Raw genomic sequence first — 22,825 nt, 5'->3', positions numbered from 1 at the left:
AGCTGCCGGAGTGAATCATTTCAGCATCCTCAAAGCACGGAGGACTCTGCCAAGCTTCATGCGACTTCTGGCTGTCACTCTGCTCCATCTGTGTTTCTCCCTGGCCATGTTAAATCCCACAGCCTTTCCTGCAGTCCCCAATGACCTCCTCTCTCGAGCAGGTGGGTGCTCTCACCACAGAGGTGCAGAGCTGACATGAGATGCTCTTGGGCTGCCTCAGGCATTTTCACCATTACCATCCTGCCCATGTACGCAGAATCATGAGTTGTTTTGCTGTCCTGTTCCCTCTCTGCCAGCCTGTGAATCAGGGACCTTTGGCAGAGACAGAACAGCAGGATCCAGTGAAGTTCACAGAATGTGCTGGCCACCAGCAGCCCTTTGGGGGAGAGCAGATCCCTCATTTCTTGCTCCTGCTGGAACATCTCCTCTCTATTACTGCCACGTAGCCCACATGGCAAGTGCCAAGGCAGGCTTTGTCCTCGAGCTCTCTGATACCACTCCAGCCACCCAACACAGCACCAGCAGAGACAGTAAAACCCCTTTGCTGTTCATCAGGGGGGAATGCGTGTTTCTTTCATGATTTTAAAAAAAAAAAAAAAAAAGTCTATTTTAAGGTTTTTAATCATAGCAGGAGCTTGGCCAATCGCAGCTGTCCAGTGCTTGGGGGAAGCTTTATGCTGCTACAACCTTCTGCTGTGGTGATACTGAGTCATCAGCCACAAAGCTGACCTGTTGTACGAGTTGCAGATGTCAAAACTTGACCACAGGCTGGAGAGGTCTGAGTGCCACCGCTTCTTCCAGGCACTCGGGTGGCCAGATGATGGGTAAGGAAGAGTCACGGACCAGCCTTTCCTGGGACTTTTCCCTTCACCACGAGCCATGTGTGGGCTCAAGCCACATCAGTACTGCTTCTGCCCTGCAGCCAGAGAGAGTGTGGTCCCACCACGGGGGAAGTCTCGCAAGGAAGGGTGCCCTCAGCCTCACCCAGCAGGAGCCTGGGGGAAGCCTGGTTGATCTACAGCAGTGAATGAACACCCAGGTGGACACTGCCTTGTCACCTGGGATGATTTTAGGAGAAACTGGAGGGAACTCAAGGACTGAGGATAATTTGGTTTAACACAGAACTATTCAACAACCCTTGCTTTTTCTGCATGAGCTGCCCACTTCTCATGAGCCAGAGATAATTAGCCTGCCTTATCTGCTCCTCTCAGTTCAGCTGAACCAAACTTCCCCCCAACCCAAACACAACAAAGAGCTCGTTTGGACAGCTTTGCCTTCGAGTTAAAAAGTAGAAGACTTCAAAAAGAATAAGTCACATGTTTTGTTGTTCTCCCTGCCATCTCCTCCCTCCGCTTCCAGTTGAGTACACAAACAAAAATACTGCACGCTGTTTTAATTTTCAATCACATTTTTTGAAAATGAATTCCAAGATACAGTACAGCATCTTAGTGTTCTACACAAAGCAAGCTTTCAGCAAAAGGTCAGAGGGTATTAGATGGTGTAAAAATATATCTTAAATAAAATAGTTTCTATAGGAGAGCAAGCTGTGTTGTACATCTCTAGGTCCTTAGAATAATTTACAGAAGGCAGAGGCCTGGTTGTACAATCCACACACTAGAAAAGTTAGTGTACATTCATGCTACAAAGTTAGAAAAGGTCGAAGTTCCAGATGATTGGGGCAGATCTCCAAACCCAAGCAGGGGATGCAATGAGTGCACTAACAAGCGCCCTGTATTTCAAAGTGAGGAAGTTCAACATTTCCAGTCCATAAAGTCAGGAAGCAGATTATAACGACTCACCTTCCAAGAGTCATTCTGTTTATTTTAACTCATTCCTTTCAACTGGCCAAACTTCTAGCAATAAAGGACTAGCTGTTTTACTTCTTTGTTCCAGTTTGGAGCTGGTAAGTCAAGAGCTGCATTTTCAGTGTTACAGACTAAGATCACGGCTGTTCCTGCAGTTCAAACAATGGCAAAGGATCATACTATGGCCTGAAAAGACAACTGTGGGACTCCCCCAGCCATTTTTAATAAAGGATTAGCCTTTAAACGCTCAGATTGCTGAGTGCAACACAGCAACCAGGACAGTTGCTTCTCCAGCCAGGGTAAAACTCTTCCCACCCCAGAGCATCAAGTCTGATATATATTTTAAGTGAAAACCAACAAAAAAACCACCCAGATTTGTCCACGAATTTCCCTTACAGGATCTGCATACCTTTGGGGCAAATAACACAAAAGTTTTGCCAGCTGAGATTTTGGACAGAGCCACGTTTCAGAGCGCAACAGGCAGCGCTAAGTGATCATGGTAACTGGAAACAACAGCTGCATCTAGCAGCGAGGGTCCTGTCGCAGGGCAGGGCGCTCAGCTCCACTGCAGACCCGAGGACGGCAGCCCTGCGGGTAGGGGCCAGCAGCTACTGCAAAGGCTGGGTACAGGCACGTAGGAAGAGAGTTTTTAAAACGCTGTGTTCGTCATTCTCCTCCCCTCGTTTTGAGGATAGCAGCACTGGAGCTTATGCCAACATACCGCTACTGCAGCTCACAGAGGGAACACACACGCACCCTGCTCCAGGAGGATTGGAACACTGTGGAAGCTGTTAATACGCAACGTGTACCAGTCTTCGCAAAGATGGCTCTATTTAATTTGTAGAAATGCCTGTAAAATAACCACATTAAAGTGTCCAGAATATAAAACTTTCATGCTTTCTGCCCCAAAGGCAGCAAGCACTGGCCTTTCAAAGGCCATCTTTAAAATGAAGACAGAGATAGTAGCAAAGTCCCTTAAAGCATTTAATATCCTAGATTACAAGCCTTTAGGACTTGTTCAGTTTCTCACACCACTAAGATGGTTTATTTTCCACACCTCATTCCTTTTTATTTCCAAACTACAGTTCTACTCCTGCACTAGCAGTTCTGCAGTGTCAGGGCTGCACATACTAAAAGGAGATGTATAGAATCTAATTTACACTGTTTATTAAATGAAATAATTTCTTAATTGAGAATACTTTTAATCCAGGAGAAGAACTGCAAAAGCCTTACACACTGGGCCTAGCCTACTCTACAGCATCCCCTTGAGGAATGCAAAGTTTAACATGTACACACCCACCCACCCCAAAACAGTACACTCTCCAAGAAGAAAGTCAAATGCATGGATAGGAGGGGCTTTGAAAAGGTGGGAAGGCAAAATGGTCATTAAGATCTGCCTAAAAATAGCTCAATAGTGCAGTGAAATGCTTTTAAATACCACAGACACCTCCATTGACTGGCAGCCAGTTTTATGAGCAGCTCTGAAGACAATTTCTAGCTGAGCTTTAGTGAACTGGGCGTTCCCAGACAGGGTCCCGAGAGGTGAGCCTGGCCTACCAGCAGCACGGCCAGTTCCAGTATGGGAGCACAGCATTCTGATTTTCATTTGCCCCTCTTGCCACGGCCTCTCCTGGAAGAAGGTTTGCCCGTGCCCCCTGTGGAGGAGCTGGCGGAAGATGCCACTGCTATGTTGATCTGTCCTTCCTGAATCTCCTGTCGGGTCTCAGCTGGAAGGTGATTGATTTTCTGTTGCGTCTCTAAGTAGAACATGACATCTCGCAACTGCTCCTGGATCTCAGAGATCTGCAGATCCTTCTGTTCGCAGGTTTCCTTTAACACTCTCTCCTCCTCCTTTAGTTTGTTCTGAAGCAAGGCTTGATTTGCTCGCAAACACTTATTCAGTTCTTGCTCCTCCTTCAGCTCATTGGAAAGTTTAGCCACTTTGTTATTCAGCTGAGAACACCTTACAAATAGAAGCACGAGTCAGTAAAGCAGTGTACTATAACCAGATCAAACACTACTGCATCCTTTTTATTTCCCATCCTTAGGGCAACTGACCCCCAGCTGTCCCCAGCCCCACCAAGACCACCTGGAATTTGGTTTTCCAGCAAAAGACAGGCAAAGGGAGGCAACACAAGAGGACTATGAAATCCCCCCCCCAGGATTTTCTACCCAGCTTAAGGCTTGCTAGCACCTGTTTGCCTGCATGGTGTTACCTGCAGAATGCTGCGAAGCAGAATCCCTTCCTTTGTCCCTCAGACCGCATAACCTGGGAGAATCCCTTCCCTTGCAAGTTAGGCAATTCCATCTTGTACCAAATGCCAAAAGGCAGGGTGCCTTTGGAAGCACAGGACTGTAATCTTGAACATGCATCCACAACTTAGGGAACAGGCGCCAAAAAGGGCACAGAGATTACATGGCGTCCTGAGAGAGCTCAGGGCAGTCAGGGACTCCCAGATGCTGGCTCCCGCCACACTCCGAGTACAAGACCCTGAAGGTACCACTTCACTCAGAAGCAAGATGCTCCCACAAGGATATCAGTAGCCTCATGTTTCAATTCCCTGCTCCTAACGACTCAGTGGTTTTGCCCTGAAAGTTTGCTGGCATCATACGCAGACTTCTTTCCACTCAGCAAGGTGAGCTGCATGAACCACAGCTCACTAGCCTGCGTCCCCTGCTCCAACCAGGACTGCTGGATGGGCAGCAGTGCCAGGGGCCTGGTGGGCTAGGAGGAACAGAGCACCAGTCCCACCTAGGGAGCTGGAACACAATGATCCGCAGAGTCTCCATGCTTGACATCTTTCATCTAGGCACTTCCTAAGATCTACATATTTCTCTGTGCTGGGTGAGATGCCTCTGTTGAGCTGCCTTTCTTCTCTTTGGATGTATCCGCCAATTGCAAAACAGACTGGCATCTACTTCTGAGCAAGCAGAGGAAGGATCACTGAATGCTAAATATGCAGACCATGTAAAAAGAGCCAAAAGCCCAAAAGCTGTGTTCCACTCAACAGGCACTTTCAATTTGTGAACACCTACAGAAATGAGAGCTTATTTTAAAATAAGCTGTGTTCTCAGTATACCAGTTTAAATAGCTCAAAATTGCCCAGGAATAGTGAGATTTTTTCTTTTTGGATGTCCCTGTGCGGAGTTTTAATGGCTGCATGGAACTAAACCTGGCAGCGGTACCCACTTCCTTTCGACAGACTGCTTTTCTTTGAGCAAGTCATTCAGCCTCTGTTCCAGACTGTCACACTTCTCAATGGTCTCTTTAAATTTGGTCTTCATGTTGTTAATCTGTAAAAACAAACACACAGGCATTTCACACAGAGCAAAGTCCTCCGCACTTTCATTATGACATTCAATTTTCTGGAGTGGTTTCTAGACTTTGACCAATTACTATATCCAGATAAGCAAAAGCTTTGAGTCAAGAAAAGGCTTAATTTTGATGAAGACCCTCTGCATTACACTTCGCAGTACCCCAACAAGGAACCACGTTGCCGTGGAAGCTGCTCTCACAGAAGAGCAACTCAGGCTGCCTATCTGTGCCAGGCACCCCATTCAAACAAAAGCTGCATCAGATCCTTAACTTCTTATTGACTGCAGTTAAGCATTCATTTAGCCATTCTCTCAGCTGTTTTTCTGTCAGCAAACTTAAATTTCCATCTTAAGGCTTTATAATGCCAGGCTTTTGCTCACTTTAAATTAAACCTCAAATAAGTATGGTCAAAGTCTGAAAATTAACATGCTACTTTGCTCAGCACTGACTCAGCAGCTTGCTGTCATAAGGCAGTGACCTACTGACACGAATATCTTACTCATGCAAAACGCAAACAGAAACACACGTACGTTGGCTTCCTCTACCCCTCTACTTCACAACTCGAGACTGCTACTGCTGAAGAAAACCAAGCTCTCATTCTCTAGGCACTGCACAGAACACGTCAAAACTTCTAACATAAGACCTACAGGAGATTTATAGACAGAAATACTTGTTTCCCCTATATAAGGGTCAAAAGCATGCTTGCATGTAGTGGAGGCAGAAATTTAAAGGAAAAATGCTTTCCTGGAGGAGCAATCTGGATAAATGTCAGTGTCAGCACACATGGTGCCTTCACCGATGCCAGAGTCAATGCAGAGCAGGTTTTAAGCCTTCCGGTCTTAATCACTGAATGTTTATGCAGCTGATGGTTAATTTGGGGAAGTAGCCTGAGTACTGATAATGGAATACACTGCATAGGGCACTGATCCAGACAAGACTTACATGGAGCAAGTGCCTTGAATAAAATCGTAAGGATCTTTAAACATGAAACCACATTTGGGGCAAATAACATAGTTGTTTCACTTTGAAGTTGCTTTGTGAATCATATTTTCTGGTCACGTGCAAGATGATTTTTGCTGTATCTTTTCCTTTTATAGGGCCCTTTATAAGATTTCTGGGACTGTTCTTTAGACCAATGACTACTATTTCAATGGTCATAATTTCTACATTTACAATGCTACTTAACTGCAGATACTAAATGGTTAATTAGAAGTCATGTAGAAAGTTCAGTTAAGGACTCCACCCTAAATTCTGACTAACTTTAAACCTAGTTGAAAGGATCTACGCAGAGTGAAAAGCATTAAAATATTCTCACTGGATTTTTGCTCATGACATTTTGAAGCAGTCCTGCCTACAGGATGCTTTATAGGTGGAGACTCTGAACTTTTCCCAAAGGGTGATGAGGAGAGATAGGGGATCAGAAAGAAAGGGCAAATCAATATGCATTTGGAGCAGAAAGACAGCTTCCACTTTCTGCAGCCAAGCAAATTGAAGTCATATTGTCTATGCTACACTAACCTTCCCTAGAGATACACGTCAGTGTGAGACGGATGGCATCGGCAAGCAGGGATCCTGCAGCAGCACGGACTTGTTTTCACCACTGCTGCAGTTTCCTGAGCAGCACATTTAAATCAACCTTCAATCTAGGTGGCAATCTACCTACTTCTGCACCACTGAGCAGCAAATTGCTAGATCTGAGCATCGAGATAAGGGACACATCCTGGAGCCAATTTTCTCAGCTGGTAGTGAAACAGGCTATGCAAAGCCTCGTCACGTCATGCAACATTCAGGCTGTATGAGAGACTGAACAGCTCCATCTCCCATTTAACTTAACAGTGTCCAGGGGCCTGTTTCAGCAGAGTTTCACACATACCCAGAGCAGAGCTCACCTCTTCAGCCGTATCCTTTTCTATTCGGACAATCTTGTTTTCCCAATAGATTCGCTGCGATTCCAGCTGGCTTGTTAGCAGATATGAGTACTATAAACACAGAAGATATACACAGAACAGTCAACTTTTCTGTAAGGGTGGCGATGCTGATTAAGAAGCCCAAAGGGCTCCAATATACAAATCAATTTAATCAGATGAAATTAAGCATACAGGACTTTCTGAACATACATCCAAACTGCAGATCCAGCAGATGTGTTCCACCAATTTGATTTCAAAACTAAATTACTTGATTTCTTGAAAACAAGGAAAGCCTTTAGAGCACAACAGCAAGGATCAAGTATAAATTCCACCAAGCTGTACCCAGTATCATGCCAAGAACTTTTTAAAGAGACAGATTTTTTCATTGTAGTAGCAATAAACCTCTATAAGTTTTACACTCCACAAGAAAATGAAGCATCAACCATCCCTGTCATGCGTCTGAGATCCCAAAGGCTGAGTTGCTGAGTTTCCAATTTACAGCCCAAAACCCAAGGCAGAAGGGTAAATGCACGTATCTAGCTTCACTGTAAGAACATCTCCGGGAAAGCATCCTCAGCAGTGTATAACTATTCACAATTATTGCTCTCCAACATGTATGGCCCAATTCTGATGTTATTTTGGCATCAGAACAAGGATATATGCCTTACATCCTATCTTTTCCTTTCTGGTTCTGCAAATGAGTTATGAGAGGGTTCGAAAACGTGATCATTTCTTATCACCAGGCTAATAAGCACCAAATCAGGCATTCACTACAGAATTAAACATGTGCAAAAAGCTTCGAACACTCTCAGTAATATCTGAGCGCCAAAAAACACTGCCAAATTCATTCTCTCTAGAAATATTTAGATCTCATAAGCTAGACAGAGAAGTCTTACGTACTTTAAGCACCAACCTCCCAGAAAAAAGGGTTAAAAATAGCTGGTTTAGCATCTAAGCGTTACTCAAAATTCACAGAAAAGCAACCAAATATTTATTTGAGCAATAAGCTTACAAAGTCTCGTCTCTATGGGCTGTTCCTCCTCAGATACCCTTGTCTCTAATGCAGCTGAAATCATGCTGCAGTGTGTCTGCTCAGTGGAGCAGTAATTCTGAGTTTCTCTCCTTTACCCTTCTAGTTAGGATAGGAGAAGCTGGCCAACAGGTAAAAAAAAAAAAAAAAATCATTGTCTGTTCAAGAGAAGGGAGCAGAACAGGGCTGGTATCAAACGAGCCTGTCAGCTTTCTTTGATAGCCAAGGTAAGCAGACAGCTATGGATTCCTACATACTTGTCCAGTTTACAAGCTAAACTACTAAAATTGACAGTTCCATACACATCCTGGCTCTTAAGCCAAGTCACAGATCCACTAGGAAGGGTCTGGCAAGTGAGTCTGGGCATTTGGACCCATTTCTCTCTCCAATGACCGGAGTGTTTGTAGCAGTGTAACCAGCTAATCTTCAATCTACTGGTGAACACAGGATGAAACTGCAGCCAGCTTACACTTAGCTGCATTGGCTCTGCAGAGCCAAGAAGAGGGTTTTTTTTTTTTCATTAAAAAAAAAAAAAAAAAAAAAAAAAAAAAAAAAAAAAAGGGCAGTAAAAACATCCTGCTTCTGCCTGAAGATGATTGCCTACATGCAGGGAGCAGGTCTGCTGCATAAGCTGATGTAATTGTCCTGTAGTCATATTGGATTTGGATTTGAAACACTTCCATGCAGCAGTACAATGCAGAGTGCAACAAGCCAAAATATTTACCTCTAATTGTAAGGCATCAATTTTCTCCTCCTGACACATATCTCCCTCACACTCATACTGAACTATCTTCCCATCAGTTTTACTTGCAACCAGTCGATGGACGTAGTTATCTGAAGAGAGAAAATTCAACCACAGGGAGTTTTAGCTTAAGAACACCCAGGTTGACACCAGTGGAAATACTTTATGCAGCACAATTAACCATGCAGACTGCTGCAACAGCATATTAGCAAGGCAGAAAGCCAACAACAGATGTATTTGTTATTTAGCAGACTTCGCACAGACACCTTACAGGATATTTATTACAACAGCCCATTCCCATACCTCAGGGCAAATTGATGGAAAGGGAGTAACAAACACATTCCACAGAGACTACAGGACCGCCCCAGTTCATTACCGAATCATGTTCTCCCTCCTCCATCTGCTACAGACCAACAAAAGTTGCTATTAGAGAGGAGATGGATGTTCCCAAAAGACAAGGTATTAGTACAGATGCAAACCCCTTAATCTCCAAGCAAACACTACCACAAGTACTCTTACTAAGGGGTCCCAAAAGCCGTTTTACAAACAAGGTCATCCTTCAAGAGGGGCAGAGAGAGCACTTACCTCCAGCATAGTCCCAGACTCTGTGGTTGGTCAACTGCATTGCGTAGGTGTGCTGGGTCTCCTCAAAGTGTTTATAAGCATGTCGACTCACATACCGGCCACAGCCTATGTGCCCACATATTAAACAGATCCAAAGGTTCTGTCAACAGAGTAAGAACGCTCTGTATATACAACACTGTCAAGTGGTGGTATCGGCACTTTGAGAAAGTGTGATGTGACACCGATGGCCTGCTGATGCTGTGTACATCCAGTCACTTCCTTAGAAAGCAAACAGTGTTTGCTTTCCCCCCATCTTCTTTGAAACTTGCTCAGCTGGAAGGCTAAAGAGAAGGAGGTACCTGCTCATTCGAGCCAATTACGAGCCTGCAGGTGCTGGGCAGGTTGATAAATTACTACAAGCATGGATGGAAGAATGGCCTTGATTAACGAATAAGGCACCTCAGCAGGACCACAAATGCAAGCTTTGAAGAGTGCAGACTAGAAGTGATCACCAAGTTCAGTGTTAGTTTAGCTGCCTGCTATCATACTCATCATGCACACTCTGATCAGCTTATATGCTAATACTTCTTTCTAAGAATCAGAAAGATTTGTCAGAACAGGAAACCTGGGAGGTAAGATCCCTTCCCAGTACTGATTCCAACTCAAAAGGAAAGCAGATACACCACTGTTCGGTAAAAATCAGCCTGAAAGCAGCCACAGAATTAACCCCAAAAGCAACTACAGCACTTGTGCAGTCAGATCTAGTCTAGATCTCACCATCCACCCACCTACTTACTTCTTGAACTCCACACTCAAAACACTTGTTCTCTTCCACTGGCTCAGGCGTTTGGCAGTATCTGCAGACAGGACACCTAGAGGGCAATAAGCATCATGATTAGACACAAGGAGCTCCATCTTAATATTACGGTAATTAAAAAGAGAGCCAGACAGCTCAAAGTAAATGCCTTATGCAGTGGGACACTCCCTACATGCGCGCATCTCTCAGTTCACACTTACCCCACTCAAATTTGCCTCCATTCTACACAAGGCTACTGTTTTTAAGCCAGTAAGTGACAGAAGAACAAAGAACAGTTCTTCCGAAGCCATTTCAAAGTCTCAGCTTAATCTGGTTTTGCTGCAGTCCAAGTGTAGAGAACATCTGCAACCAAGAGCATTAGTGGGGCTGCCAGCAACATCAGCCTCTGCCAGTAAGCAAAAAAGCCATGACCAAGCTCAAGAAACATTTCCCTGCCTCAGCCATAAACATTGCAAGAAGCACTTGTATACATGTGTTATACATCTCTAAACTTTGCTCCTCCAGACTGCTGCCAGCTGACATCTTCAGTTCTCTATTACCTGCAGGGTTTTAAGCAGCAGCTACACACTGTTGTGGAAGGATGCTATAACTACACACTGCTGAGGACAGCTGAGTAACAGAGGGAGGTACTGACACTTTGCAAACATACCTTAGTACTTAAAACAACCCTAAGGAGATGAGTTGATGCTTCAATTTCACCCCAACCCAATGGATTCAGTCTCAGTTCTTCCAGGAAGAATATCCCATAACTGTACCCTAAAAGAATCAGTAGCAGGCACCCTGCTATCATTTCTTTTCAAACTATACCACTGTGCTGCCAGAAAGACAGAAGACCCAAGACCAGAAGGAACCTTTGTCCAGACCCTAAGCACTAGAAGCTCAGCTAGGGAGCAGGGTAACTGAGGCTGTGTATCCTGTTGCCAGGACTGTTTATGTATTTTTCATTAGCTGCTGGATAAGCTACAGAAATATTCAAGGGAGGAGACAATTGGATTGCAGTCAGCTTTCTATACAAATTCAGGCACTTAGAGCCTCCGTGGCGCCTAAGCAAGGTGGACAGGGATTTCTTTTATTGTTCTGCTAGACTAGGAGCATAAGTTCTGCTTAAATTGTATATTAGATATTTAAGTGCTGTTTTGGATCTTGCTCCTACACTGGCTAAGCTCCACTGCTTCAAATTTAAACTGGTTTTGATTTATGGAGAAAAGCAGTCCATGAACTTGAATGTACAATCTACTTGAAGCTACAAATCTGATTAATCTTACCGAGATTCTGTTACTTTGGCTTACAAATGATATACAGAGGGCTAAAATTTTCCTCACAGTCCATCAGAGAATCAGGCAATCACGGGTACCAATGACAGAGAAGAAAACACAGCGAAGATCGGCAGCCTTGTGCTGCAGTATCTATGACTGCCTGATGTGCAGTAAAACAGGAAACAGTGTCCAGAAGAATGCAAAATATGATCAACTGATAGCAGCACCTGGGTGCCAGTCAGGGGCTCTGCAATCAGGAGCCCAGACACACTGAAATCCCCATCTACAAGGATGTGAAGGATGGTAAGAGCAAGAACAGAAGAGGGTTAGCAGTAGCAAAAAGAAGAGCTGCTTCCCTTCCTTCCCTGCCTCCCTTATGTCTCACTTTCCAGTCCTGTCGCCCTGTACACCTGCTCTTGCCCAGCTCTTCTTCATCCTCTCCTAGCATCTAAGTAAGACAGTAAGACTGCACGGCTCCCAAAAGGACTCCTAAGCTCCAGCCAGATGTGCAGATCTGTCTACATTGCAGCTTCAGCTATGCTGAGGAAACGAATGACCGAACAGACACACAAGACTGAGTGAAATAGGGCTGTGTGTGCATCCAATGCTGTTTACCCCAATATTTTTATCCTACAATATTTTAAAATAATCAGCATTACTCTACAACTCCCTTCCTGCCTTAGGAGTGAGGCCCATAGGAAACATTGTTCAATTACTTTTGGCAGAGAGATTTCTCTCTGGGAGTCCCTTAATGGGAAAAAAAGAGCATTAGAACTGGCAGTAATTCCTGCCCCCACACTCTGATGAGCAGAGCCAGTCTTGTCAGCATGTAACCACCACACTCAAAACAGAGTTTTATATGCAGAAATAAAAAAAAGCCTCTTACGTGGTGTCCTCCCACCGCTGCAGACACTGGCTATGAAAGCTGTGGTTACACAGCGTGGTAAGGATCCCATTCACGGATTCATCCATCCTCTCCAGGCACACTGTGCACTTTGGGAGCTCTGTCAGATCCATCACAGGCAGGCTGGCCCCCTTCAAAAGAAGAAGCAGAGACAAATTGCTCGGCACCTTCCAATCACCATAAATTAAGCACCCACATAAGAAAAAGTCAAACTTCTCTCCCATTAGTGCTGGCACTAGGGTACAAAAAAACTACAAAGTAATCCTGTGAGTCTACACAGTGGTTAGAAATTTATTAAAAAAAAGTGATCCACAACATTCAATAGACCACAGCCAGGATCCTCATCACAGCAAGGGTTCAGTGCAGCTGCTGCATCTGCAGCCAGCCCCATTCTGTTTTCCGGATTCACTAGATCTACTACCCACAGCAGGTTAGGTCAGAGATGCTGCAGTGGTGAGGCATGAAGCCCATGAAGTCACCAAACAAACTCTCCCAAGTAGCACCAGAACGGGAAATGGGCTTTGCGTTGATGCAGTTAAGCAGTTCTTGCAGCGTTCTGCCCAGTCCAAATAATCCTGCTAAAATTCTCTGAAGTTCGGGGAAAACAAAACAAACTTACATCTTCTGATTTGAAGACTTCAGCCCTTTCCACGTACACCAGCTGGCAAACATCCTCCTCTATTGAGTTGAACTGCCGGCCATTGCATGCCATATAAAAGCTATCTGCATCAGCCTATGCGCAAAACAAAAGAAGCCAGTTAAAAAGAAAACTCGCAGCTGATACAACCGAGGAAGAGGAGGAGAAATGTGCTGTATCCTCTCTTCTCCCCTCCACCAAGCCCCGCAATGCCAGAGGAGATATTTCAGCCAGTCAGCTCCTGCCAGCAGGCATTGCATTTTGGCACTGGGTTTAGTGTTACCACTTGAAGACAAGAAGTGAAGTTCACAGCAGTGACAGCTACGCTGATATTTGAGCGTTCAGCAGGAATAACGGATTTCCCTTCAGCATCTGTTTTGCGCTTTGTCAGCAATTTCAGTGCATTTGCAAAGCAAATTTGGTCTCTGCAAAAATTTAAGAGGGCCACATGGCAGGATACTGATACTTGTGTCAGAGAAAGGAATGGCAATTTAGCTGTGGGAAAGGATCCATTTCACCCATCACAATTCAGGCGTGCTCTGAACCGTCCCGAGAGTCACTTGCAAAAAGGCAGAACCAAAATAAAACCTGTCAAATACATCATCCATTTTCACTCAGTACCCTCCCGAAACCCTTTCTCTCGCAAACGATCACACCAGATTGAGGCAAGTTAGCTGAATGCCACGATCCCATATTTCTGGTCACTCCGGCCAGAAGCATAAAGGCCCTTGAGATTTGTTTTTGCTACCTGCAGACACAGCCATCAGGGGTCACTGAGGAACAGGACTTCAGGGAATTTCCTAAGAAACAGGAATTTTGGGGTGAATTGCGTACAAGTTTTCTGTGCAAGGCTGTTTAGCACCAGATATTTGCCCATGTAATTTGATACAGTGATATACAAAATGCATCTTTGCAACTACTGCAAATAGCCCAAAATGCACACAAATACCACATCTGTACAACAGGCATGGGAAATATCTCGCGCAGCATTCAGGGCTGGGGGAAACCTCTCCCCCAACCACAAAATAGGTCATTTGCTGTTGGGAGAAAAGAAGGTACAACTGAGAGGGTCCACAAAGGAATTGGCAAGGGGAATGCTTAAAGCTACATAGCTCAGGAAGGCCTGCAAGCAGCAAACTGTGTTATCTGGTTATCAGTTCATCTCCTAGGCTCTCAGTTTTAGGGGTGACTGTTGCTGTAAGACCACCCAGCTCCTCAGAAAAGCAGAACAAGTCTTTCCTAAGATGCAAATGAAGCCCCACTGGCTGGGTCCTTTCTGTTCAGCATAGTACAACACACCTCTCTCTTTTTGAATATGCTCTGAGATAGCAGAGAACTGTGCATCCTTACTATTTTTTTTTTTAAATATCCTGCCAACAAGAAATAGGATAGCTAGAACATGGCAGACACTTGCCTCCAGGTCAAGGTGTGGGACTAATCCTAGTCAGCAGCCCCAGGAGTTCTCTGGGCAATAGGACAGGACTGTTTCTCTGAGGATAAAGCACAATCTTGGCTAACAGCTGGCCAGCGAAGCCAGACAGCACTCTGAAACAGCAGCTATATATGACAGTGCAGTCCCTTCCACAGCAAAGGGACTTCCAGCTCTTACCTGCGAGCTAAACTTTATCAGCACCATGTACTGGTTTGGAGTGGAATCTCGGATGATTTTCATGTGCTCAATTACTTCATAGAAGGAGGCCACAAACTTCATCAGGTCATGGCTGGTCATTGTAGCAGGGACCGTGAGGATACACAGCATGGCGCTGCGCCTTACGTCTTCTTTTAAAGAGGTCATCTTGCTGAGAAGGCAACAGTGACACAACTTCATGTCATTTCAGACAGGACAAAGGCACAGCTGGACACATCACATTTCCAACAGCCACAGTTACTACAATAACTTTGTTGTCAATCTTAACCCTCTTTTGCACATTTGTAAATATTAAGAAAGAGAAGCAAGGGGTTGTGGGAAGCAGCCAGCATACCCATGTGAAACTATTACTCTTTGGCAAAGGATTAAACTGGGCAGCTCCAATAAACAATGGTTTTGTCAGGAATAATTTGACATCTGTTTTTTTATAAAAACAGTTGAAGTTGGCAAGCCACAGATGCTCAGAACTATTCCTAGAACAAGTGAGCAATGTTTGTTACTATTTCAAATGCCCATTTTGTGTCTCCTGATAGCTTTCATGAAGACTTGAAATGGAAGTTCTCACACAATTATAGGGGAACGGTGTGGAATTGTAATCCCTGAAATACAGGATGAAACCACCTCAGACAGCTCCTCAGGCCTGCTGCCAAGACCCCAGAGATCACAATTTAATTGCAGGATTCCTTGAGAAGCTGCTTTCAAACGTCATTTTTTAGGAAACCACAATTGTCTTGTGCTGTTACAGCCATCCTGGGACAAGCCCTCTCCACCTGGAGCGGCATCACCTGCAGCTGGGAGACCCGCGCCAGCCTCAAGCTCTACCATTAACACAAGGCACCGTCCACCCTCCCAGGTGCGAGTCACCCTTCCTGTTTGTCCCAGCTCAGGAGCCACAGCCCTGGGGTGACAGACTCACCCTTCCGGGTGGTGGCATTATTCAGGAACACTGTTCCCACTAGAGCTACAATTAGTCAAGCATTCTTACTTTGTTTTGTACAGATGCATAATGCCGTGAACGATTTCAACTGAAGGGTTCCCACTGAAGAAGGAAATCTGGTCAGGGAGCTGCTTTGAAGGTGAGTCTGGAGCAGCCTCACGCTCTTTACTTTGATCATCATGTTTATTTTTGTTCTCGGCAGATGCAGCCTCTGAAGATTTTCTTCCTTCCATGGCAGCTTTTGTTTCATCTTTTACAAACCAAATTTCCACATTATTAATGGCACAATGGAAACACCTGCTGTCCCCAACGCACAGCCCGCATGTACGCAACAGCACCCCGAGAAGTCAAATTACAACCCTGGAAAGCAGCAGAACGACACACCTCTCATTTTGCTGTTCCAGGGGAAACTCTGGAGCTGCCAGACACCCAGCGCGAGCCTCTGGCAGGACCCTGGTGCTGCGGATCAAGCTAGGAGAGTTTTGCACTGTACTCGGTGAAATCCCAACAGGCCCTGGTATCAATACAAAGCAACTGGGACAGGGCGAGGGGAGCCCCGTGGCAGCTGGCCTCTCCTCCTGCCCTGCTCTGACGGTGGCTTGGATGTTCAACACGACTTGGGAGTTTCCATCTTGAAACCTCCCCCCTCTCAGGGAATTTAAACACCTGCAGAGCCGAATGGTCTCATTGCTACGGGCCAGCAACGCTAGCAAGCAAAACACTAACCAGCCCACGGCATACCCAAAATAAACTAACCCTTTACTGAGTGGGAAATGTTTGCCAGGAATAACCAGCTCTCCTCTCCGGACCCCAACATGCATTCCTTCGCTTCTGTACTCGTTTTCAAGACCCGCAAACCCAGCGGCACCTCCACCATCCCCACACTGACAGACAGCTGTCACCGGTGGGGCCAGCGCCTGGGAAGCATCGCACTCCTCTTCTGCAATCACGCAAGCGGGGTGGGCAACGACCACGGACCCGAAAAAGACCATTACCCACCCCCGAGGCCGGTACCTGACCGCGGCTGGATGGTCTCGATGATCACGTCGGTCATCTCCCTGCGGCCAAGGTGCTGGTGGAGGATGGCCGCCCGCTCCCCGGGGCCCTTCCCCTCCAAACAGGAGGGCACAGCAACCGGGGCCGCCCCGGTGCTCTCCGCAGCCATCTCCGGAGCTGCGCAGGAAAAAGGACGCGTTGGGACAGGGTGGGGGGAGAGGAGCCCCGGTACCGGCACCCACCGGCAGCACCGGGACGACGACCCCGACCCCTTCCCCCGGGGCGTCTGCGGGCCGCGGACAAGGCACAGCTCCCTCTCCTGCTACGGCGGGCAGGTCTGACCCGTACCGGGGCCCAGTCCTCCGGTAAGAGGGAACCGGACCAGACCGGAGAGACTCACCAGCCGCGCTGTAAGCGAAGCCCGCGGGCAGCGGCGAATGCTCGGCCAGCTCCAGCCGGATCACCACCAGAGACACGCTCATGGGCCCGGGCACCGCGGGCCGGCCACCGCGCTCCGAAGAGGCCAACGGAGATGAAACACTCGCTTCCGCCTCCCGCACCTTTCCCCTTTCACCTCAACGGGGTCACGCCCGGCGACGCGATGACGTAAGGCGGCGACGACGCGTCAGCGGTGGTGGAAGAGGAGGACGGGGGTGGGGGCGGCTGCGAGCGGCTGCTCGTCCTCGCGAGATTTCCAGGTGTGTTCTCGCGAGACTTGGGGGAGGCTGGCCCGGGCTAGGCCTGGGGGGGCCGGGGCCGGGGAACGGGGGGGGGGCGGAAGGGACTTCGTCCCTTCCGGCCCCCCCCCCCGTGCCCCGGCCTGAGAGGAGGGATGGGACACCGGGGGTGGAAGGGGCAGGCCCCGTTCCCGTGGCAACGGAGGCAAGCTGGAGGGAGGAGGCCCCATCCCCTTAGGCCGAAGCACACCCCCCCCCCCCCCAAATAAACCAAACCCCCAAACCAAACCTTTTTTCCATTCCCCTCGCACCCGCCATGCTGGTATCTTGCAGCTCAGGCTTTGGTATGGCTTGTGCTTAAGTAAAAGAAACTAAAAGACAGTCCGGCCCTGGAAATAAGACTTTGCTTCATGGTATAGAGCTGTTCATGAAGGATAAAGGATACCCCTGGATAATCAACACCAGCATCCTATAGACGCTCTAACACGTCTTCAAAACCCTCCCAGCATCGTCTGACATCATAGATAAGTCACTCTAGCAAAACTGACTTCATGGACATCTGGATCAATAGACAAGCCATCCGAACGTTGCAAAAATAGAGTCGCTTTGCAAAGTTTTGCTATGATTCATAATCAGTAGCGTGCATGTTAGTGATTAGTCACATTGTGTCATACCCGAACATTTGAAGGGTATAAGGACCCTGTGTAAAACCACATTCGGAGTGCCCTGATTTGGCTGGGACACTTCATGCTCCTGAATAAATATTTACCCTTGTAATTCTATACTTTGCATCCTAGCCTCTCTCCTCCGTCGGCACAGGCCAGTTGCAAATTTTCCTAACACCCTCCGCACAGTTCGCAGCATGTACCTGAGGAGTGTTGCCCGCACCCCTTACCTGCTCTGCGCCGGGATCTGGCAGCACCCGCAGTGGTTAATCCAGCGGAGGCGATCTGGATGGTGCCATTATAAAGCCGTGATCTTTGAGGCAAATGGAGTGCTCCTCCCATCCCCTTACAAGACAGCCACGGGTGTGTATTCTCATTTCTCATTTGTTCCTGTTGTTTCTATGCATGGAGGGAAAATAAATACCAGGTGTCCCTGTCAGCCGCCTCTGGTTCTGGTAAGATATTCAAGAACTTGCGATGATGATGATGGTACCCTGTTGTGCCATCCTAAGTACTAGAACTGACAGCAACCAGCAACCGTGTTGACAGCTCCAGGTCAGGGCCTGAACCCATCTGGTAATGAAACTGTCCTGTAGTGAGACCGGCTGATACTACCCAATGTTGGTACAGTCCTTCAGCACGCTTTAAGAACTCCATGTTTTCACCCCAAGGGTACCACACCAAAAATAGAGGTGAAGTGCCTCAGCTGGGGGAATGCCCAAATTTCTCTCTGGGTCTGGGTAAATTACCCCTGTCCAGCATGTCATTTCTCATGAGTGCTGGTCGATGTATCAGACCTCACAGGGATTTCAAGCTAATTTCCCAGTTCTGATGATGCCATACGTGCTCTTTCCTGGCTTTCTTACTTTTCTCTATGTAGACTGGGAGGCCCGGAATTGTATTCCAGCCGGCACCATCCAGCAAGCTATACTCTCGGGAGGAGAAAATAGTCCCTCTCTGAAGTACACAAGAGGAGAGCTGACGACTGTGGAGTTTTTGCAGGAACTGGGACAGCAGTGCTTTGAGATTGTAAGCCAGCTCCCCCCTCCTCTCTTCGTGCTTCCTGACTGCAGGGAAATGGGATCCTGCAATGTGGTGGTTCAGTGAGGAAAGAGGAGCTTTTAAAAGAAACCCTTTGATGGAAGGGTCTGGATTTACCACCTAGAAAGAATTGCTGTCTGATCACGGCAGACTTTTCACTGCCGTCATCATTCTGGTACGCAGGCGGGATGGTCAGTTGAATTTGCCTTCACTTCCACCAGCCTCTTCCTGCATATTTTGTGACTTTTTTATTTGAAGACACCTCTAGGATCAGCCGAGATGAGAAGTCAGAGGGTCAGCAACCAGCTGAATGGCTTTTGCTGTTAGTTCGTACATGGACACACTTGATGGATGAGACCATGGTCTCCAGGGAGGGTTCTTAAGATCAGTAGGAGTCCCTCCACTACAGCTCCAGGAACACAGTGCAAGAATCCTCTTTTGAATAAAGCCTTTCTGAAACAGCTCAGTCTAAAATGCAGATTCCTTTCCTGCCTGCTGAATGGTAAAGCAGTATTTATCTCTAACCTGCCTTGATTCCATGGCAGGCACAGTCCTAGTGCATTTCTCTTTCCCCAAATCAGCCCTTCATCTCTGCTGTTGCTTCTGCAGAATTAGTAATGTGAGAATGCTTGTTTATTTGGTCTAAGCAATTTAGCTGGGAGATTCACTGACTGCCTTCTGCTGCCAAAGGCAGTATGACAGCAAGATAAGATGATCAGGCAATCTGCCTACCCAGCCACTCTTATTTTCCTCCCTGCTGAAAAACCATTTATGGCTAATTATCATTCTTGGGGTTTCTCTGGTTTCTTAGGCAAATGTCTGTGTTCCAGTGGACTCTTTTCTCTCGGACTTAATCAGAAATGAGATGATAAAACAGCTCCCCATAATGGCAGAAGCAGTATGGTGTATCCGTGCGGAAGGTCTTAAGGCAGCTCTTCTAAGCAACAACTTCTGCCTGCTGAATGGGGAGAGCTTTCTGTGCCTAGACCAAAAGCACTTCGATGTGGTAAGCCTGGATGGATTCTAAAATGCATTTCTGTACCGAGGTCTGTAGAAAGCAGCAACTGAAATTCTTTACATGCAGGTACCAAATGAATGGCAACCAGCAGCACATGTTAGTAGACATAAATGTAACGGTCTGTGAAAATGTTTCCTGGTATAATTAGTTGTACTGTCTGAGCCTTGAAGAGGGTCTGAGTGGCAGGTACTTGTGCATTTGAAAAATCATTGCAAAATGCCCACACAACCACAAGTATATGTGTAACAGGCATAGGTAGCAGAGTCAATAAAGGACTTAGGAGCTGTAAGACTATACAAGAAATAAATGTTATTACCCAGTGCCCCTGCCTGCTTTATATTTAGTCCTTACTCTTTTAAAGCTTGTTTCATCCCAAAGAATTGCAAAGCATCCCCTATACTACAAAAAATCCCACTACCCCAACATGCTGATCTGCCTGAGCTGATGAGCAGGCAGAGACCCCTCTCCCAGCATGCTTTGCTTTTGCAAAGGTGAAGCAGAAGATTAGCCATGAACCTTGAGGCTGGTTCAAGTGGCTTCACTTTAACAGGCAGCTATAAGGGCTTGGCTCAGCATGACACAAAACTTGCTTTTTTGTGTGCCCCAACTCACATCTTTGAATTTTAGGAGTTTATTCATGATGTAAGTTTGTTTTATAGCCTTGATTAAGACAACAAAAGATGCAAAGAAGAGTTGTATAGACACATTTAAAACCTGGGACTGTTAAAGTCATCTTGTCAACATTATGTCATTATCTACTTGACTTTCTGTACATTATGCTAGTGACACTGGTGCCTATGAAGTTCTCTTAGTAGAGTGATGCTCTGTTGTGATGCTCTGTGGTACTTTTCATCCCAGCCTGTTTCAAAGCACTTTAAAAACCATGGCCTATCTGGTGTCATTACTCATGTAGTGTGGCTCTTCTGTAACAGCAGGCAACAGCACTGTACAGTAATTAGTGGGGAAAAAAAATTAATTGAATGTGAATTTCCATTAGCATTGGCTTTTATATCTGTCTAATAGATTCATTTCTATTCCTAGAGTGTCTGTCAGTGCAGGGGTGAAATGCTGCTTGAATTTTTTATGGTTGTGAGGGCAATGTGAGTATTCAGAGACTGACTCAATACTTTTTTGATCCAAATTTGGATAGGTGATTATGGTCAACATCTCTGCTGCTGTGAAGATTGCTTTGGCATGGTTGATAGGTGTGATGGTCAGGACACCACTTTTCCAGATCATTTGGAAGGTGGTGCACTCCAAGACTTTCTTGGACAGCATTGAGCAATTGGTTCAGCATGGTTTGGGCCATCCAGTGAGTCTCCCACATCATGACATCTCATTGGATATCTTCCATTAGAGGACTGGCTGATCCTGTTTAGCTTATTTGAGCTGACAGAGCCACAGCCAAGGCAATTGGCACCCACACAGTCACTTGAATCACGTCCTATCCAGCTCTGTCAGCCCTCCATTCCCTGTGTCCTTTATTTCACGTGTTAATTAGACTGTCAGTCTCTTTCCCACCCTCCCATCCTCCATCTCCAACACTGCACAGATGTTTGTGGTCACAGTAGGCTCATGCGTATTCCATTTGTTGTTGCCGTAGATGGTTGAATCTGATCGGGAAGGAATGCGCAAGCCAGACCCTCGTATCTACAAGCTGTGCTTGGAACGCTTGGGTGTTCAGCCCCAGGAATCCATCTTCCTCGACAACAGCAGCCAGAACCTAAAAGCAGCAGCCCAGCTTGGCATTAAAACAGTGAAGGTACAAAGCAATGCAACCAGGGCAGGCTTTGGGTATGTTTTTTAAGTCCAGAAGCTGTGTTTGACTTGAATGGCTCAGGGTTTTCAAATGGCAGGGTCAGACTCGTGTTGCCAAGCCTTTTGTTTCAGCCTGTCCTTATTCCTACAAGATGTGGTGGGGCTAAAGGGGAGGATTACTGGCAAAGTCTGCACTGGCCTGTTTCATTCATGGCTCTAAACCCTACAGCCGGTGTAACCTCGGAGTAGTTGCTTCTCCTTTATGGACCTCAGTTCCCTATTAGAGAAACAGCCCTAACTGTACGGTTGAGACAACCACATCCACCTGATGTGAGAAAATAAGACATGTTTAATAAATTTCTAGAAGCTCTGAGGCTTCATGGATCTGGCAGCTGGGGGCTGGTTAACCCCCAGGCTTGGGAGATAGTGAGCACAGGGGTTTTACTTCGGTGAGGGGACCACTGGGGGAAGGACAAGCACGGAACTGGTGGGAAGAGTGAACTCTGCTCCCCTGGACTGCACACAGGGAGTTCCAGCTCTTAGCCCAGCCCAAGCTCACAGTGCCTACGCCAGTGTAACAGGTACATCTCCGGGTCAGAGACCAAGGCAGGAGGCTCAGCGAGTATTGGTAATGGTGCTCCGTGTTGACAGGGAATGACCCATGAATTCCTGTGTGTCTTAGTGGATCAGTGCCGCTGGACTCACAGATAAATGCATTGCAAGTGTGCAGAGCTCTTTCTTTCCCAGGCAATTTTATCTTATAACTATCACCCAGTGTTACTGTCTCCCTCCTGCTTTCAGGTCGTTGATCTAGAAGTAGCCCTCAAAGAGCTGGAAACCTATCTGGGTTTTCCTTTGCAAGGGTTTGTTCCATATACTCGTTCAGTGAGACCAAGTGCGGAAATCCCAAAAGATCATCTGCAAAAGTACCTTGAAAATGTTGTTGGTGACCACGCAAGAGGTATCATAGTGCTTTTTGCTCTTCACTCTGAAAGCTCGCATATTCTGGAGCTGTTGGCTCTTTCCATCATACGAGAGGTGGATTGAAAAATAATGTTAATGAAAGGCTCCTGATCTCCAAGCAAATGTTGCAGCCATTCAGGTTTC

General features: G+C 46.5%; 2 protein-coding genes across 7 annotated transcripts in view; one reads left to right on the top strand and one right to left on the bottom strand.

Moving 5' to 3' along the window:
* Window positions 1–1,378: 1,378 nt before the first annotated feature.
* LOC115345446 (BRCA1 associated protein) lies at window positions 1,379–17,071 on the bottom strand. The gene is made up of 12 exons (XM_030024169.2): window positions 16,960–17,071; window positions 16,578–16,736; window positions 15,612–15,813; window positions 14,588–14,777; window positions 12,961–13,074; window positions 12,324–12,472; window positions 10,161–10,236; window positions 9,386–9,524; window positions 8,783–8,892; window positions 7,011–7,100; window positions 4,996–5,099; window positions 1,379–3,768 (listed from the first exon to the last, which is right to left on the bottom strand). The coding sequence occupies exons 1-12, from the start codon at window positions 17,039–17,041 to the stop codon at window positions 3,408–3,410; spliced, it is 1,776 nt and encodes a 591-aa protein (XP_029880029.1). The 5' UTR covers window positions 17,042–17,071; the 3' UTR covers window positions 1,379–3,407.
* ACAD10 (acyl-CoA dehydrogenase family member 10) overlaps window positions 17,040–22,825 on the top strand; it is a 17,980-nt gene continuing 12,194 nt past the window's right edge. For 2 of the 6 annotated variants that reach the window (XM_030024164.2, XM_030024163.2), the window contains exons 1-6: window positions 17,040–17,257; window positions 18,056–18,264; window positions 18,782–18,930; window positions 19,754–19,948; window positions 21,564–21,722; window positions 22,520–22,679. In XM_030024164.2, the coding sequence (XP_029880024.1) occupies window positions 17,040–17,257; window positions 18,056–18,264; window positions 18,782–18,930; window positions 19,754–19,948; window positions 21,564–21,722; window positions 22,520–22,679 (1,090 nt within the window). Of the gene's footprint in view, window positions 17,258–18,033; window positions 18,265–18,781; window positions 18,931–19,753; window positions 19,949–21,563; window positions 21,723–22,519; window positions 22,680–22,825 lie in introns of those variants that run through there. The other 4 variants (XM_030024167.2, XM_030024166.2, XM_030024165.2 and 1 more) reach the window with 4 other exon arrangements.

This window comes from Aquila chrysaetos, chromosome 9 (assembly GCF_900496995.4).
Source record: "Aquila chrysaetos chrysaetos chromosome 9, bAquChr1.4, whole genome shotgun sequence".
In the NCBI taxonomy this organism is placed as follows: Eukaryota; Metazoa; Chordata; class Aves; order Accipitriformes; family Accipitridae; genus Aquila; species Aquila chrysaetos.
Note: the sequence above shows the minus strand (reverse complement) of the source record. Positions and strands in the feature narration are given on the sequence as shown.